The sequence below is a fragment of the Drosophila grimshawi genome, unplaced genomic scaffold, assembly GCF_018153295.1.
Source record: "Drosophila grimshawi isolate 15287-2541.00 unplaced genomic scaffold, ASM1815329v1 contig_44, whole genome shotgun sequence".
Lineage (NCBI taxonomy): Eukaryota > Metazoa > Arthropoda > Insecta > Diptera > Drosophilidae > Drosophila > Drosophila grimshawi.
The window spans coordinates 13,729,591-13,744,779 of NW_025063240.1; the positions used below are offsets into that span (position 1 = coordinate 13,729,591).

Genomic DNA, 15,189 nt, shown 5'->3' on the forward strand with positions numbered 1-15,189 from the left:
AGTACTTTATTTTGCGTGTCCTTTCACAACTAGTGCAATAACAAGACTTAGTTTATTCTTGAATCAATATCTAAAATACCTTATTGTATATGGTTATTTCAAAATGTTAGGAACATAATAAAACTGATAACTATTCAGTTTGATGCGGAAGTTTTGAAGTCAAGATAAATAAAATGCAAATTTTGGAAAAGCTGTGAACATCCTTGAAACACTCATACGTCTAAAGATTGGCCATATACATTAGCTTTATGTGCATATAATAAAGGTAACAATAACTCAAAACAATGTAGCAATAATTTAGCACCTCAGCTGATTTGCCAGCAATCAGTGACATAATTCCATAATTCGAAGGAAAGCCGCTTAGTACTCCGTGTAATCCGGCTCCGGTATCTGTGGGTATATCTGCACCTGTTGCTGTGGCTTACGGGGTGGTGGTGGTGGCTTCGTGATCATGCTCGTATATGACCAGGGCATCTGATTGCGCAGCTCCTCGCTGAAGCGCGGATTTGCTGGCTGTGCCGGATAGATTTCCGAATAGCGACTATTTAAAGCTGAGCCAGTTGCCATCTGCTGTGCTGCCGGCGACATGGGAGCCCGTGGCGAGCTGGGCTCCGTGGCGGGATAATTGAGTTGATCGGGATGCGCATCTGTAGTCCGATAAGTGTTAACCTCTGGCTGAACTTGAGCCTGTTGTTGCTGTTGCTCCTGTTGTGGCAGGGGTGGAAGCACCAAAACTGGCGATTGAAGCGTGGTGCGATCACTGGCCTGATAACGTGAATCCTGTCGCTGCATCATCTCGGCAGTTTGTGCTGGTATAATAATGGGCAAGGGCTTGGGACGTATCTGCTCCGGATACTGCTCCAACTCGGGTGTTAAGGAAACGGGCGCTGTTGCCGGAAACCCGGGCTGGGCGAGCACCACAGACTGTGGGGTTTGCGGGCGTGGCGTCATCTGATTGTTGTGAGCTACTTGGGAGACCTCCTTGTTTTGTGCCGTCTGGTTCGCCAGGACATGCGACAGCGACAGACAGAAGATGCCGCCAATCAAGTTGAGCAGCCAGATGAGCACCACACGACAGCTGATGCAGGTGAGCAGGACGGCAGGCGTGGAGAAGTAGACGCCAAATGTTTCCAAGGCTGACCAAATTTGCTCGGGCATTGAAACCGGTGCGGCGCCAATAAAATTGAAAGCATCATCTAGGGACTACATAATGATTAACATTTGAAACAAATCGTAGGGAGACGGCTATTTTCTCAATCTTACCAAAGTATGGGATATATCCAGACCATGATAGACAGTGGCAACAACGTCCAGGATGCAGCCCGCTAGCACGGACAGAAACCAGGGCCAATAAATAATGCCAGAAATGAGTTTAGTGGTCGCGCAGCACAAGGTAACTATTCAGATTTAAATAATATACAACTAAATTAGAATAGAGCATTAAATTTGTAAACTCACGTATGATTAGAGTTGAGGAGGCTATCCACAAGCCACTAACTGCCGCATAGCAAATCATGAATATGTATTCACGATTGGTGACCTCAAAGGATTTCGACCAGTCCATCTCCAACTGGTAGGTAGTGTCGCGCATTTCAATAGTCGGATCGCCGCATCTCTCCTCTATTTATGGGATTTAAGTTAAATTTGACTGTTTTTCTTCTTTTTAAGTGATGCCACTTACCCACAAAGTAGATAATATCCATGGCAAACTTGAAGGGATCACTGGCAATGTCCGATGTAGTCTGGCAATTACGCAGTGTTATGCCCCATATCGAAAGGCCCAGATAGACGAGTCCTTGAACCTGTACAAATGTTTTCGGTATGGTAATAATAATAGCAATTAGTCAAAATGAATACTTTGTAAATATCAGTGGAAATGCTTTTGTACGAATTAAATAATAGATTCAGTAATCAGTCAAACTTTTATGTTTCAGATTAAGGGAGTTACTTCACACCACAGTTGCTATCTACACTGAGCGACATTTATGATTTGTTAGGTAAACGGCTGGTTATTCCCAAATGAGTTCTATAAAATATCAAGTAATTGATTTGAAATATTATTCAACTATCATGTTGATAATGAATGATTAATTAGCAGGCCTTACAAGGTCAATTCAGAGAATAACAAAGGGTATATTTGTATATAATTAGACATGTTGCTTTAAAAATTCGTGGAAGTAATAAACATAAATGTTTTATAATTCATGGGAATTAGGCATATACCTATGGATGACTAATGTCTTTTCCTTAGTATTAAAATGATGCAGCGACATTAACTGAAGAACTGAATATATATAAGAAAAAAAATAGTTGAATGCAATCTTGATCTGTTATAAATAATTCGACTTACCAATATGACAACAGCCATAAATAGCATAAAACACTTGGCAAATCCCACGCTGACTCCGGCCATGCTGGTCTTGTTATTGTTTTTACTTTTATGCTTAAATAGAACCTGCGATCAATTGCCTGATTGTTGCTACCATTCGATAAGACCACGCACGCAATACTTTAGGCTAAAAATTCAATTAGAAATTAGAAAAAAAAGCCAGCATAAAATTTAAGTATCTAATCAATTTAATGAGTTCTTCGCCATATTTTGATTGTTTTTTTTTGCATATATCAATTTAGCGAGTCTTTATTTTTCAATTTATTGTCACTATTTGTTATTGTTGTTGTCACAATCACATAGTGCGAATGAGTCACAGAATGAGTGCACTTGAATGAAATTACACTTTCGTATATAATATACTTTAAATGGAAATCAACTTGGGTTGGTTGCTCGATACGCATGGCAGCCATAAAAAACAGCAATCAGTTAAGAACATTTGTTGTTGTTGTTGTTGTTATCTTGCTCACCGTTAGAATAATAGTTGGTCTTCACTTGGCTGTTGTTAGATGTTATGGACAAGTGGAAAAGCGAAGCGCATTCGCCGGCAACTTTCCTTGGACTGAGAGCGTTGTGATCCATGCAGCGGGCAAAAACTCATCCGCCATTGAATGGCCATCGACAATCAGTACCCGAGCTTTCGGAGTTCTTTTGTAAATTCTTGACTTTTTTTTTGGTCATATGCGATAAGATAAACCTAATGAAAATTTAAGGGTAACACTTGCTATCAAAAGTTATACAACAAGAGCAAAACTATTGGGCCAACAAAAAGACTAGGCCAGGGGCAGTTAAGGCCAAAGCCCCACTCAGTCGACAAATATTTCGAGTGTACTCGCATTACAAACTGAATATGTATTCATATCGCTTATCAACAACAGGCCAACAATTGCTGGCGTTATCTGACACCTTTTTATTATGTAGCATATTCGTTTGAATTATATTAATGTGCAAATATTAAGACAAATAAAGTAGTATGGTGGCGGATTCGCGTAAACCCAAAATATACATATTCTTAGCCATGTGTGCTAATTTTAAACGATGAATGGAGCCGAGGCAGTAACAGTAAATATCCGACTGTTTTAGGTGTTGAAATGATTTGCCACACGTTGCGTATGCTTAATGCCTGCTCTTTTGGTCATGTGAACAGCCTGAATATGGCTCCCCTCCCTCTCGTCCCTCGGAGGAGTATATTTGTGCGCGTGTCGATGTATTTATCAGTTCCGCGATCGTGCTGTTTTGGAAATGGAATAAATGAACATGATAGTCAGATTCAAGCAGATGAGTCACTGCCAAACAAAGTGAACCCCAGTGCAATAATTGTACTCAGCCATCAAAGATATCAAGTGCTTGTTGATAAGAACGGGAAAAGGTTTTCTAAAATGTAATAAATAAATACAATTTATACAATATCAAGTGAAGCAAGTCAAAATACTTTTAAATGTATTCGTTGACAAGCGATTAACACTTATTATAAGTTTCTAATACATTATAAACCACGAATCTGGCACGAGCTCAACGCTAATTTCATTTTTATATACTAAATTAATTTCTATAAATAAAACTTTTTAAATAAAAATTTTGTCTACAAACAACTTTTCTGAACTTGAAAAAAAAAATTTAAAACGAATTTAAATTTGACTATGTCTTATCCATTTTATTGTTGCGCCAAGAGATGCCAAAATTATTTCAAAATTTCTCACTATCTTTATTTGTTCAAGATACGTTACTCATTTTGTTATTGATTACATTTTCAAATATGCAGTTGTTTAAATTACTTTCATCAACTCATTAGCACTTTTTGAGCATAACAAATTGCGATTGCCTGCAGATTCGCAGTACGAAATACACTCGCCTACAAAGTTAGGGCAATATTTGTGTAACCCAATTGCATGCTTATCTCAATTTGAGTCTTCCAACTGATTGGAATTATTTGCACAAGGTAATTAAGTGAACATGTGTATATTCTATAGAGTGAACGGAAACTCTATCTCTCTGAGAGGCGTTGGGAAAACGTTTATGGTTGAGCGAATCGCTTTTAGCGATTGAGCCAAACTTATGTTAATACATTCCAAAGCTGGCTATCTGTTTGGCTGTTTGCTCCCTCAATTAGAGCCTCGAATTTGGCAGATACCCCGAACTGTCCCCGTTACTAGTTTGAGCGTGCGATTTTTTTGTGTGAATTGTTTATTTAAATAAAGAGGCGTCAGTTTGCTTCTACTTGGACTTCAGATCAAATCACATGACTTTAATTGAACTTTGCGTGATATAAATATATGTATATATGGGTGAGTTTGGTTTTTTTCAGTGTACATGAGATGGCTAATACTAGAGAGAATTTGCCGTCTAAACACGGGCGCTCAAAATAATTGGCTCAGCCTCGACTTCAGCCACCTTTGCCTTGAGCTTCTGCTCCTCTTCCTGCTTCAGCTTGATAATTGGCTGCTCCGATGTAGTACTAATGATGCTGCCACTGCTGGTGGTGGTGCTGGCTGTTGTGCTGGGTATGGTGCTAGTGGCAGAGATGTTGGTGGTGCTAATGGGGGAGCTGTTGGTGGTTGTGCTCTTGATGGTGGTGCTGCTGCTGCTTTCGCCACTATGGGGCAGCTCTGTGCTGCTCGTGCTGCTGCTCGTGATGCTGCTCTGCGTCTCGAGGCTCTCAACGGGCGCCGTTGAGGTTATCGATGTCTTGGTAATGCTAATCTTGGTCTGTTTGCCATCGCTGCTGTCTTTGCTGGCATCCTCCTTAATAGTGGCGGAGGTAATCTTCGTGTGATGCACCTGGAATATGGGTATCACAGGCACAGAGGCGCCGTTGTGCGGCTGTACCGAGACGTGATCGATGATTAGATGAGCGGGACCACCTTCCTCCGACAGTGGCACCTTCTTGGTGGTCAGCACCAGAATCTTGCGCTCCTCCGGTTCGTCTGAGAGGGCAACAGGCGTAGTGGAAGCCACAGGCTCACCCGAACGCTTGGCAATGATATGCTCGCTATTCTTAGCCGGCTCTGGCTTTACCTCAGTCACCACAGAGTCTGGAGCACTGGCGCCATTTAAACTCAATGCTGACTCGAACAAACTATTCTCTAGATTGCCAATCAGTGCTTGGAACGAGACCTGCTTCAGCTGATTATCGGGATTGGCAAGCACCTGCCGCTTGACCACATCCTGATCAGGCTGGGGTGCCGCTATAGCTGGCGCATTCCTGGGCAAACCGAGGAAAAGATCATTCAGGTCCAACGGCGCAGCAAGGCTGGTGGATGCAGCAACGGCCAGCAGCTAAAGAAGAAAAAAGCCAAGATTATTAGAAGAGCTCTCAAGCACAGCTCAAGCTTTGCACTCACAGTGAATATCAATGCGCACTTCATGGCTCAGTTGATGTTGTTGATGCTGCTACTTTTTATTTTCGAGTTGTTTTCACCTCAGCGTCTAGATTGATAGTAAGTTCACTGACGAGAGGCGTGCGAGTTTTTAAAGCCGAATCAAAAAAAAAAAAAAAAAAGTTTTGCAGCTAAGCTTTCAGTTAGCACTGCCGCCCAAACGTGGCCTGAATTGAATGCGATACGCTGTTAACTGGTTTAATGCGCTTGCGCTGCTCTGCACCTGTTCTCCTCAAATTTCTGTTTCTCTTTTTGATTTAGTATTTTTCACTTGAAATTCTTTATTTGTGTTTGATTTGTTTCTTAAATTAATGGTAATAAATACAGCCTTCAAATGCCACAATTTTTGGTCACAATATTAGTTGGCGTTTAAGTTAAAAGACTTATCCGTGCTTAGCCTTAAACTGTTTTTTTTTTGTACTCCACACTTCAAGACTGTTAATCTTCAAATTAATATAATTAACATTAGATTGTTACATTTATATTTAAGCTTTTGATATTTGTGCACAATTGTTTCCACGAAAAAATATGAACTTTAAATTTGTCTACGGGGACTTACTCTTTTGTGTGTAGTAAAATGTAAAAAAAAACCCCCAGATTAATCTTTGGCGGAAAAAGATTTGCCTCCTTCTTCGACACCCCCAAATTCGATTGACACACTTTGCTTAAAAGTCAACTGCAATTAAACTAGTTTTTATTTTTGAGTTTTAGTTTAGAGTTTAGAGGGTTTTGATTGGCTACTTAACAAAATCGAACAGTAAATAAATATTTAATTTAAAAGCTAATATTTATATATATTATATATATATTACAGCTTACAACTTTAATTATCAATAGGTTAGGCCATAACTCATACAACAAATAACAGAAAATAAAAGTGCAAATTAAATTTAAAAATTTTCCATGAAGAAAATCTAAGACTAAGCCAAACCAAACTAAACTAAACTGAAAACGAGCTATCAAATTCGAAGTGCGAAACACATCTAGCTGCAAATATTAGTCTGCGATTATGAATGAAAAGTTACGATTGATCTGGTTCTGTGGTGTTGTGAAGCAGCTCAAAGCAGTTGGCTCTTGTGTGAAGTTGTTTAAAAAAAATAAATAAAACACAAATAAAATGACCAAGCCGGATGCAGCCACAGCGACCATAAATTGTTTTATTTTATAACTTAATTAATTACAATTTGTTAAAAATTGTTCTAATTTAATGACGTATTCTGAAGCTTGTTTAAAAGCTTTTACGCGACGAATTAAAAATGAATAATAGAAAATAAGAACTTTCTTGCTGCCTCACGTCGCGTATGAGTGATTCAATGCTGCTAATGAAAAGCTTGTGTTAAGAGCAAAATGAACCATTTCACAAATAAATTTATTATGATTTCTAACTCGATTAGTAGTGGTTTACTTCAGTTAAATGTACAGCACACTCAAATCAGACGTCATACGGTGCGAATACGTTATTTGCGAGTTCGGATAAACAGGCGCGTGTCCAGACGTCGCAAATGCGTCAGCTCGGGGGCGCAATGTTTATGAACCTATTTTTAAGCCAGTAGCCAGGTAAACAACACACCGTTGACATCAACAATTGCGATTTTACACCAGGATGAGAATTGCGTAGACAGCCTGATACAAAAACGAGCACAATTAATTAGAGTCTGCGAGCCAGAAACGGTGATAAAAACAATGACGGATGTTGGGGAGGGGGTGAGGTAGTAAGGGGGCGGCAACTAGAAACAACGGCCCGGAGCCTCGAGATGAGGGGCAGTCTCGAAACCTGTCAGCCAATTAACAGGTATCAATATTTAAGCGGAATCAGCGAGAAACATCCAGCGAAATGGCGATGCCTATAAAAGCGGATGATCTGCACTAATTGGGCTCAAATAAGCAAGCATCAGACAAGCGATCAGAGCAAGCAGGAGCGACCCGCACAGGCCAGTCCACACACACAGAGCAGAAATCCTCACCAAGAGGAGTGTCTTTCACCGTAGTCTCCCAGCGAAAAGTCATATTTTTTTGAGAGAAATGCAGACACATCATGCGATTTTTGGAGCCGCTGTGCTGGGCATGCTGTTGGCCTTTAGCTGCTCCCTACCCCTTGTGGACGTTAGCTCCACCTTAGATAATGACACACTTGAGCAGCTCCATGGTAGTGGCAATGATACGCCCAAGAATCTGTAAGTTCCACTGGAATAGATAGAAATGTTTATAGTTTACTTACCATTTCTCTTTTTTCAACTCTTTAGCTATGTGGTCAAGGCGGTTGTCTATGAGATTGGCATACTCACCGAGGTGGGCGACAATGACACGGACTTTGAGGAACAAGAGCGTGTGGATTTGACCTTCTTTGATGCGCATAGCAATGATAGTTTCATCAATCTGGGCAACATACCACTGCCCATACAGACAAACATTTCCGGCCAGGTGCTCACAGGCATCGCCCCGATCAATATTGGTGCCTTTAGCAGTCCACAGGAGCTGCTGGAGACGCTGCCCCTCACGGGTAGCATCGTCAACATAACGCATAGCGACACCGCCTTCTATCAGCTGACCAAGTCTAATTCGAGCAAAATCGGGAAGCCCCAACTGCTCAGCGAGAATGAGTTAGCCAACTTAACGCATGCCGCCGAACTCTTCCCGACCACCAGTGGATTGGAAGATGTCGTCGCCGCTACCTCCAACGGGCTGGATAATAAGGCCAAGTCAAAAGAGACCTAAATTCATGAACATAATGCAGTGCATTGTGCTCCCACTAATTAATACTACTTAGCTACAATTAATTGTAATAAATAGTCGATATAGTTTTAAGTAGCAGAGAATGGACCAGGATCGTTAGGGACCATAGAACAAGTAATGAACAAAAACAAAAGCCACCACAGAAAATTGCCATTTGCCATGGTCAAAATCGCTTTAAAATAAAAATCGCATTAGTGTTAGATAAATGCTACGAAAATGCGTTACTTATTTGACGTCGGGTTTCTCATGTGACTGCGACTGACTGCTGAAAACTTTCCATTATATATTATATATTTGCCCTCGAATGAGTCAAACAAGACATACATATATCATAATTAAGTGGAAAAATTAGCACACTTTTTATAATGGCAAAAGCCATGAGGATTGATTTTTTTCCGGTCGGAAACAGCTATAAAGTTTACTAGGGAATTTAGAAATTTACATTTAATAAATTTAAAGCACATTAAATTTACAGTTTGTTGCAAAATATTTCCCCGAAGTAAAGCTCAATTGTTAATCTATTTTGATTCACAGACTGCTGCACTTTGGTCTGGGAAACGAAAAACTTCGCATTTTCAATGCTTTTCCTTTGTAAATAAAGACCTTAGATTTAATTTCGTGTCAAGTAAAAACAATTTTCAATGCATTTTTATATTAACTAGTTTTTAATTCTTCTCATTTTCATTTGTTGGTTTGTTTGTTGTTGTTTTAGTTATTTAACTGTAGTACATTGGGGTCTTAAACACTAGTAGATGATATATTTTATATTAATAGATTATATATATATATAAATATAAGTTTAAACTTGTACACGAACATTAAAATTTGTTGAACGTCTCAGATCAGTTAGAGGAACGACTCCAAAACGCCAATTTACGTTCCCCCTATCCACAAGCCTTAGAAGTCCCTCCCCCCCATTCCCCTACCACACCTAGCAACTCTCTGTATTCGACTTCCAGCTAGCCATCGATAATGATGTCAAGGATATCGATTTCGATTTGATGTGGCAACCTTCTATACCATCCAAGGTGTGTGTACGCGTGTGTGAGTGTCTGTTTGTATGTGTGTGTATTAATATATGTACATACTGCAACGCACATTTAGATACTTGTATTCGTATATAGCATAAATAATATTTAGTTTTTAACTAATTTACATAGTCGTATAGACGATGCGCTCTAGCGGCTTCTTTTAAAATATATGTTTGTTTGTTTAAGTGTGTGTGTGTGTGGGTTTTTGTGTGTGCCTAATATTTATGTGTGTGTGTGTGTAAATTATGCATGGTATTCAAACTTTTGTTTTTTTATTAGTAGTAGCTACAATTTCATCGTATTTGCACACTTTCTCTCTCTCTCTTAACATTGTTAATCAACTAAACCGTAACTAGAATCTGAAACTGTATCTGTATCGTGTATCTTGCATCTGTGTATCTTGTATCTGTGTATCCGTATCTGTGTAATCATAATCAATTGTGTATGTTGTGTTATGCGGTAACTTTTCTCTTAATGATCGACGTATGTACTGTTACTGTTTACTTTAGGTTGCGGTTGCTTTGTGGGTTGTTTTTCTAAATTTCTGCTCGCTTTATACAATTCTGGCTTACTAACAAATTATATATAGTAACGCATGCGTCGGCGCAGCCTATAAATCATAAAAACTTATCTAAACGCGCCAGCGGCCAAAATGCTGCAGCAATAACTATGCGAGATTAGGTTTTTTGGTTGATCCACACGATGCGCGCCATTTAATCTGCACAGATATAATAAATATTTGATTACATTGTTCAATATTCATCGATAAGAGTAGAATCTAGAAAACTTACCTATAACATGACTCTCCATATTTGTGATGCGTGGCTTCGATGCGGGCTGTGGTATAATGGTGATCTCATCATTGATCTTCAGCGGCTTCAGCAGCGAATCGTTGGCGGCACCCAGCGAATTACGCGACAAGCCGGCACCACCACCACCACCACTACTACTGCTGGACTGCGACTGTGCGCTATTCTTCTTGCTGTCCATTGCCTTTCTGGCCACAGTGCTGTGCGCCGTATACACATGCGTCTCGAACTGTTTGTACATGCCGAATGTTGCCGTACATACGGTGCACTTGTAGGATAAATGTGCGGGCTTCAGGGTCATGTGATGATCGCGCGATACGTGATTTAGTAGCTTCCATTGGTACATCTAGAATACCAAACAATTATTAAGAGTTCATAGTTATATTAAATATAACAAAACATACCCTGCCACAGACTGGACAGCGTCCGGCATCCTTGCCCTTGTTGGCAGCCTCTTGCATGGAACTTGTGACCAAGCCATGTGAGCCAAGCAAATGCCTTTCCAAGCCCTGATCCGTAAAGAAGCGGAACTGACACTTCTGGCAGTTCAATGGTGGCCGATTATAGATCATCTTCGGATGTATCTAAAGTAGACACAAATAAAAATTTAATTTTAACAGTTATACCCTATATAAGCTGTTTGTATTTTGAATTTACCTTCACTTTGTGCATCCATTGCATATGATTACGCAGCTGTTCCAGATCCTTGATATAGCCATCGCATATTTCGCAGATGACAAACTGCGCCTTGTTGTTACCGCCGCTGGGACTCTGGCCGGGCTTCATGCCAGGTGCTGCCGCCGTTGGCTGTTTGCTAGACGACGCAGCTGCCGCATTGCTGCCAATCGCACTTTGTCGAGGTAGTGGCGTTATTGAGATACTCGGCTGCCCGGCTATGGGCTTCTTGGATGCTTGCTGCAATGCACACAAATGTAAGTAAATATATTCTATATGTAAGCTCAACTTTACTTTTAGCTGAATTTGTATAATAACAAAATCCTCCTCTTACCTGGACAAGCTGTCCTGCGGCGAGCTGATAGCTGTTGGGCAGCGAGAGAGCCGCATTATTGCCAATGGTTCCGCGTACGGGCGCTGGATTTCTCACCATATTGTTGGCATTTGGCATTGCCTTGGGCATCTGAGGCGCCCGCTGACGCATTTTGGCCGCATTCTGTGCGGCGAGCGCCGCTGCCTGCAGATTGCGGGCCTGAGCTGCTGCCTGTTGCTGTTGAATATTCGCCAACGCTACCTTCTGCGCCGCCGCCTGCGCAGCCATAGCCTGTGCGAGAAAAAACTAGAGGATTAGATTGTGACTTCTTTAGGGTTATATATATATTGTTATTACCTGATAGGCTGTTGCTGTGCCAACGAGTCCGTGGCGTGGCTTGATGCGCGGTATCTTGGCAGGTGCTTCCCAATCGTTGGGCGGCGCCAGATTAAGTTCCGGCCGGAACTTCTTGGCGCAGACGGGCTGATGGCGTGCAAGTTTCGCCTTGCCATTATCCTCGAACCCACAGTTAGGGCACTGATGATACGGCAACGGTTTGATCAAGCGCGCCTTAATATTGTGCACCGCCTCCATGTGGTAAACGATTTCGGTGGCGTTGCGTATCTCGAATGTGCAAAAGTTGCACTTGTACAGCACTCCATTCATGTGCGGCGTCTCATAGTGATTCGCCATGGAGAGCGCCGATTCGGATTTAAAGTTGCAGAATTCGCAGCGTTTCATCGTGAACTTGAAGGGTGCATTTTTCGTCTTAGATGCCTGCAGATTGCCACTGAGCGCATTGATGGCCATCTCAAAGTCCTTGGGATCCCGTGTGAGAGATTTGCGCATCTTGCGCTTCTGCAATCGCAACAGATCGGCCTGAACGTATTCCTGGACAAGACCAACGCCAATGTCCATGAAGAATTTACCCAACGGACTCTCGAAATAGTTCTCCTGGCCAGGCTTGGCGGCCACATTGGAGGTGACACCACCCGATGCGGCTAGTGCAGCAGCTGGTTTTATGGCGCCCTTAAGTGCGGTCAGGTCATCGTTGGCCTCTTTGATTAGAACCTTGGTGCGCACACCCGACTCCGAATCATCGTCATCGTCCTCATCGTCATCCTCATCGGATTGCTCCGACCAAGATTCATCGTCGCCACGCTTCTTTTTCTTCTTGCCCTGGGCATCCGCATTGAGTTTATCCTCCTTATTCTGTTCGGTCATCATGTCGAACTCATCTAGCTTATCCGCCACAGCTAAATCCTCGGGAGAGAGCGCATATTTCGTCTCAATAGCTCTGATTACCTCGCGGATATTATCATTCGGTGGCTTCTCATAGATGTAGGGCACAATAAATGAGGGCGCCTCCAACACGAACATATCGTCCGTTAGCCCCGGCAACAGATTCGCATTATTCGTCATGCTGGGTAGACCAGCGGCAGTTAACGAGAGCGTTGGCGGATTTAGCTGCACTGTCGCACCCAAGCCTGTACCTGAAATACCCGTCGACATCGGCACCAGTTTCGGTGGTGCATTGCCAAGATTTGTGGCCACGCCAGTGACGGCATTTGTTATGGTCACCGGATAGACAGCTGCGCCCGCTGTTGGACCTGCCTCGTGTGGCATTAGAGTGCGCGCATCTTTGATGGTCAGCTGCCCCAGACCGATGCCAGTACCCATGTTAACCATGTTAGTGGAGGGCGTCGAGCTGCGCTGTCGCTTGCTGTTCGACTGCAGATCGTCCAGATCGCTCTTGCGCTTGTTAACTCCCTGATCGCTTGGCGAAATACTTGGTGGCGTATCATCCTCAATGACCACACAGTCATCATCATCATCATCGTCATCCTGGACTGGCGGCGGTGGTGGTGCTGCCGCTGCTGGCGTTACCTTCACAACGGGTGACATCTTTTTGCTTGTTGTCTGTTGTGGCGTCACCACTGCCATTTGTCCCGTTTCCGATTCAGAGTCGGAGGGAATTACCACGGCATCATCGGAAGATTCACCGCCGCTGGAAGCAGCCGCAACAGCAACCGCTGCTTGTGGCATTGATTTTGCTTTGCTGGGCGCTGCTGCCTTGCTTGGCTTAGCAGCAGCAGCAGCTGTCGCTGGCGGTGCTTCGGGCATCACCTCATCCTCATCGCTGTCTTCATCCAAATTGACAACACCGCCAGCATCGTCGTCCTCGTCATTGTCATGACCAGTGATATCATTGCATTTCGTTGCTTCAGCTGTGCTCGCCTGACCGTTGGCTTTATTGGCGGCATCTGCTGCTGCTGCTTTGGGCGCTCTTTTAGCTGCCCCCTTAGCCTCTGGGCTCTGAATGAAGCCATTCAGTGGCGTCTCTTTCTTCTTTGACTCGACCACTCCTTCCTCCTCCTCTTCCTCTGTGTGGATTGCTTCGGCTTCGGAGTCGGTTACAGTTTTAGCTGTGCCGCTCTCCTGGCTACCCTCCTCCTCTTCCAGATCATCCACTTCATCGCTGTTCTTCTTCTCTGTTACTAGCTCATCCACCTGCTCCTGCTGTTCCGCAACTGGCTGTGTCGCTGCACCCAGTGGATCTTCAGCATCACAACTGTTTTCCGCTGTACTGCCAATTTTCTCATGATCCTCTTCAGTATCCTCATGATCACCATTAGTGGTCACTTCCTCCTCCTCCTCCTCGTCCTCTGCTCCTTCGTCTCCATCTACTAGCTTTGGGTCTTTACTATTGCCATTCTCTGTGGAGCTGGTTATCTGTGAGTCACCTTCATCCTCCTCGGTAGTCTCATCCACATCCATGGACTCTTCTACCGTCACCTGCTTTGCATCGCCATCAATTTTGCAATCGTCATTGCTATTGCTGTTGCTGTTCGTGTTGCTGTTGCTATCCAGGGGCAACTTGGCGTCTATCACAGCATCCACCACTTTCAGCTTATTGGCTTGCTTCAACTGCTTAGTCTCCGGCTCCTGCTCAACATCCCGCTTAGAGTTTGTCTTCTGCAAATCATCTTGCTGTAAATCTTCGCTTCTGCTGTTGCTGTTGTTGCTATTGTTGCTGTTGTTGTCGTCGTCGTCGTCACTTGCCACCTTCGCTGTTGCCACTGATTTTGCTGATACTGGTGCTGCTGATGTCTTGGCAAGTAATTTGGATTTGGGCTCGGCAACGCCCTCCGGCAAGACGACGTCGACTTCAGTCATTTGTTGTTGTTTTGCTCGGTTGATGATATTGGAATGTGCCTCTCGCTCAATAGATGTCGCTGCTGCAGTTCTTCTTCTTGACGAGGATGCCTGGTCAAATAGATAGATCGATAAGTGAATTATTTTTTTATTATTAATATACAACTCTTGCAATATGATTAGTTCGAAATTTTGGTTATCTTTACCCTCGAATAAAAAACTAACCGGGAAATCTATTTGGCGCATAGAAAAGAAAACTAAAACGTAAATCGCAACGAAAGAGCAGAGCAAAGAAGAATTGGAAAACAAATAGCGCAAAGCTTGCAGAAAATTAATCAAATTGAGTACAACAAAAATTAACAATTGCCAAAATAAAAAAAAAACAAATATCAAAGAAAATTTAAATCTAGGTGAATTAAGCCAGACCTACCCAACAAGAGGGGGAGGGTGGAGAGGGGGTTCAGTCAAAAACAAAAAGAGTTAAATGAGACAAAATGGCTGCCATATTGGATTAAAACTAAAATACAATTTAATATGTATGTATGTAAATACATGTATATATGTATCGACATGTGTATGTACGTATATAATATGTATACTGTATATAGATATGTATGTAATTAACTACATATTATATATATGTATGTAACATGTATATGTGTATGTAACAACATAAAAATGTAATTTTGCGCGGCATGTAAATACA

At 42.4% G+C, this 15,189-nt stretch overlaps 4 protein-coding genes across 4 annotated transcripts; 1 reads left to right on the forward strand and 3 right to left on the reverse strand.

The window, feature by feature from the left end:
• Positions 1-221: 221 nt before the first annotated feature.
• Positions 222-3,010, reverse strand: LOC6558809. The gene is made up of 6 exons (XM_001984304.3): positions 2,860-3,010; positions 2,351-2,516; positions 1,682-1,802; positions 1,459-1,620; positions 1,264-1,397; positions 222-1,203 (listed from the first exon to the last, which is right to left on the reverse strand). The coding sequence occupies exons 2-6, from the start codon at positions 2,411-2,413 to the stop codon at positions 361-363; spliced, it is 1,323 nt and encodes a 440-aa protein (XP_001984340.1). The 5' UTR covers positions 2,414-2,516; positions 2,860-3,010; the 3' UTR covers positions 222-360.
• A 1,591-nt stretch (positions 3,011-4,601) lies between these two features.
• LOC6558751 (uncharacterized serine-rich protein C215.13) lies at positions 4,602-5,828 on the reverse strand. Its single transcript, XM_001984303.2, has 2 exons — positions 5,731-5,828; positions 4,602-5,665 (listed from the first exon to the last, which is right to left on the reverse strand). The coding sequence occupies exons 1-2, from the start codon at positions 5,752-5,754 to the stop codon at positions 4,733-4,735; spliced, it is 957 nt and encodes a 318-aa protein (XP_001984339.1). The 5' UTR covers positions 5,755-5,828; the 3' UTR covers positions 4,602-4,732.
• Positions 5,829-7,603: 1,775 nt separating this feature from the next.
• Positions 7,604-8,710, forward strand: LOC6558520. Its single transcript, XM_001984302.3, has 2 exons — positions 7,604-7,940; positions 8,010-8,710. The coding sequence occupies exons 1-2, from the start codon at positions 7,789-7,791 to the stop codon at positions 8,479-8,481; spliced, it is 624 nt and encodes a 207-aa protein (XP_001984338.1). The 5' UTR covers positions 7,604-7,788; the 3' UTR covers positions 8,482-8,710.
• Positions 8,711-9,756: 1,046 nt separating this feature from the next.
• On the reverse strand, positions 9,757-14,504 carry LOC6558500. Its single transcript, XM_001984301.3, has 6 exons — positions 11,685-14,504; positions 11,349-11,618; positions 10,997-11,254; positions 10,744-10,923; positions 10,322-10,685; positions 9,757-10,248 (listed from the first exon to the last, which is right to left on the reverse strand). Exons 1-6 carry the CDS (start codon positions 14,502-14,504, stop codon positions 10,244-10,246), a joined length of 3,897 nt encoding a protein of 1,298 aa, XP_001984337.1. The 3' UTR covers positions 9,757-10,243.
• Positions 14,505-15,189: the final 685 nt, after the last annotated feature.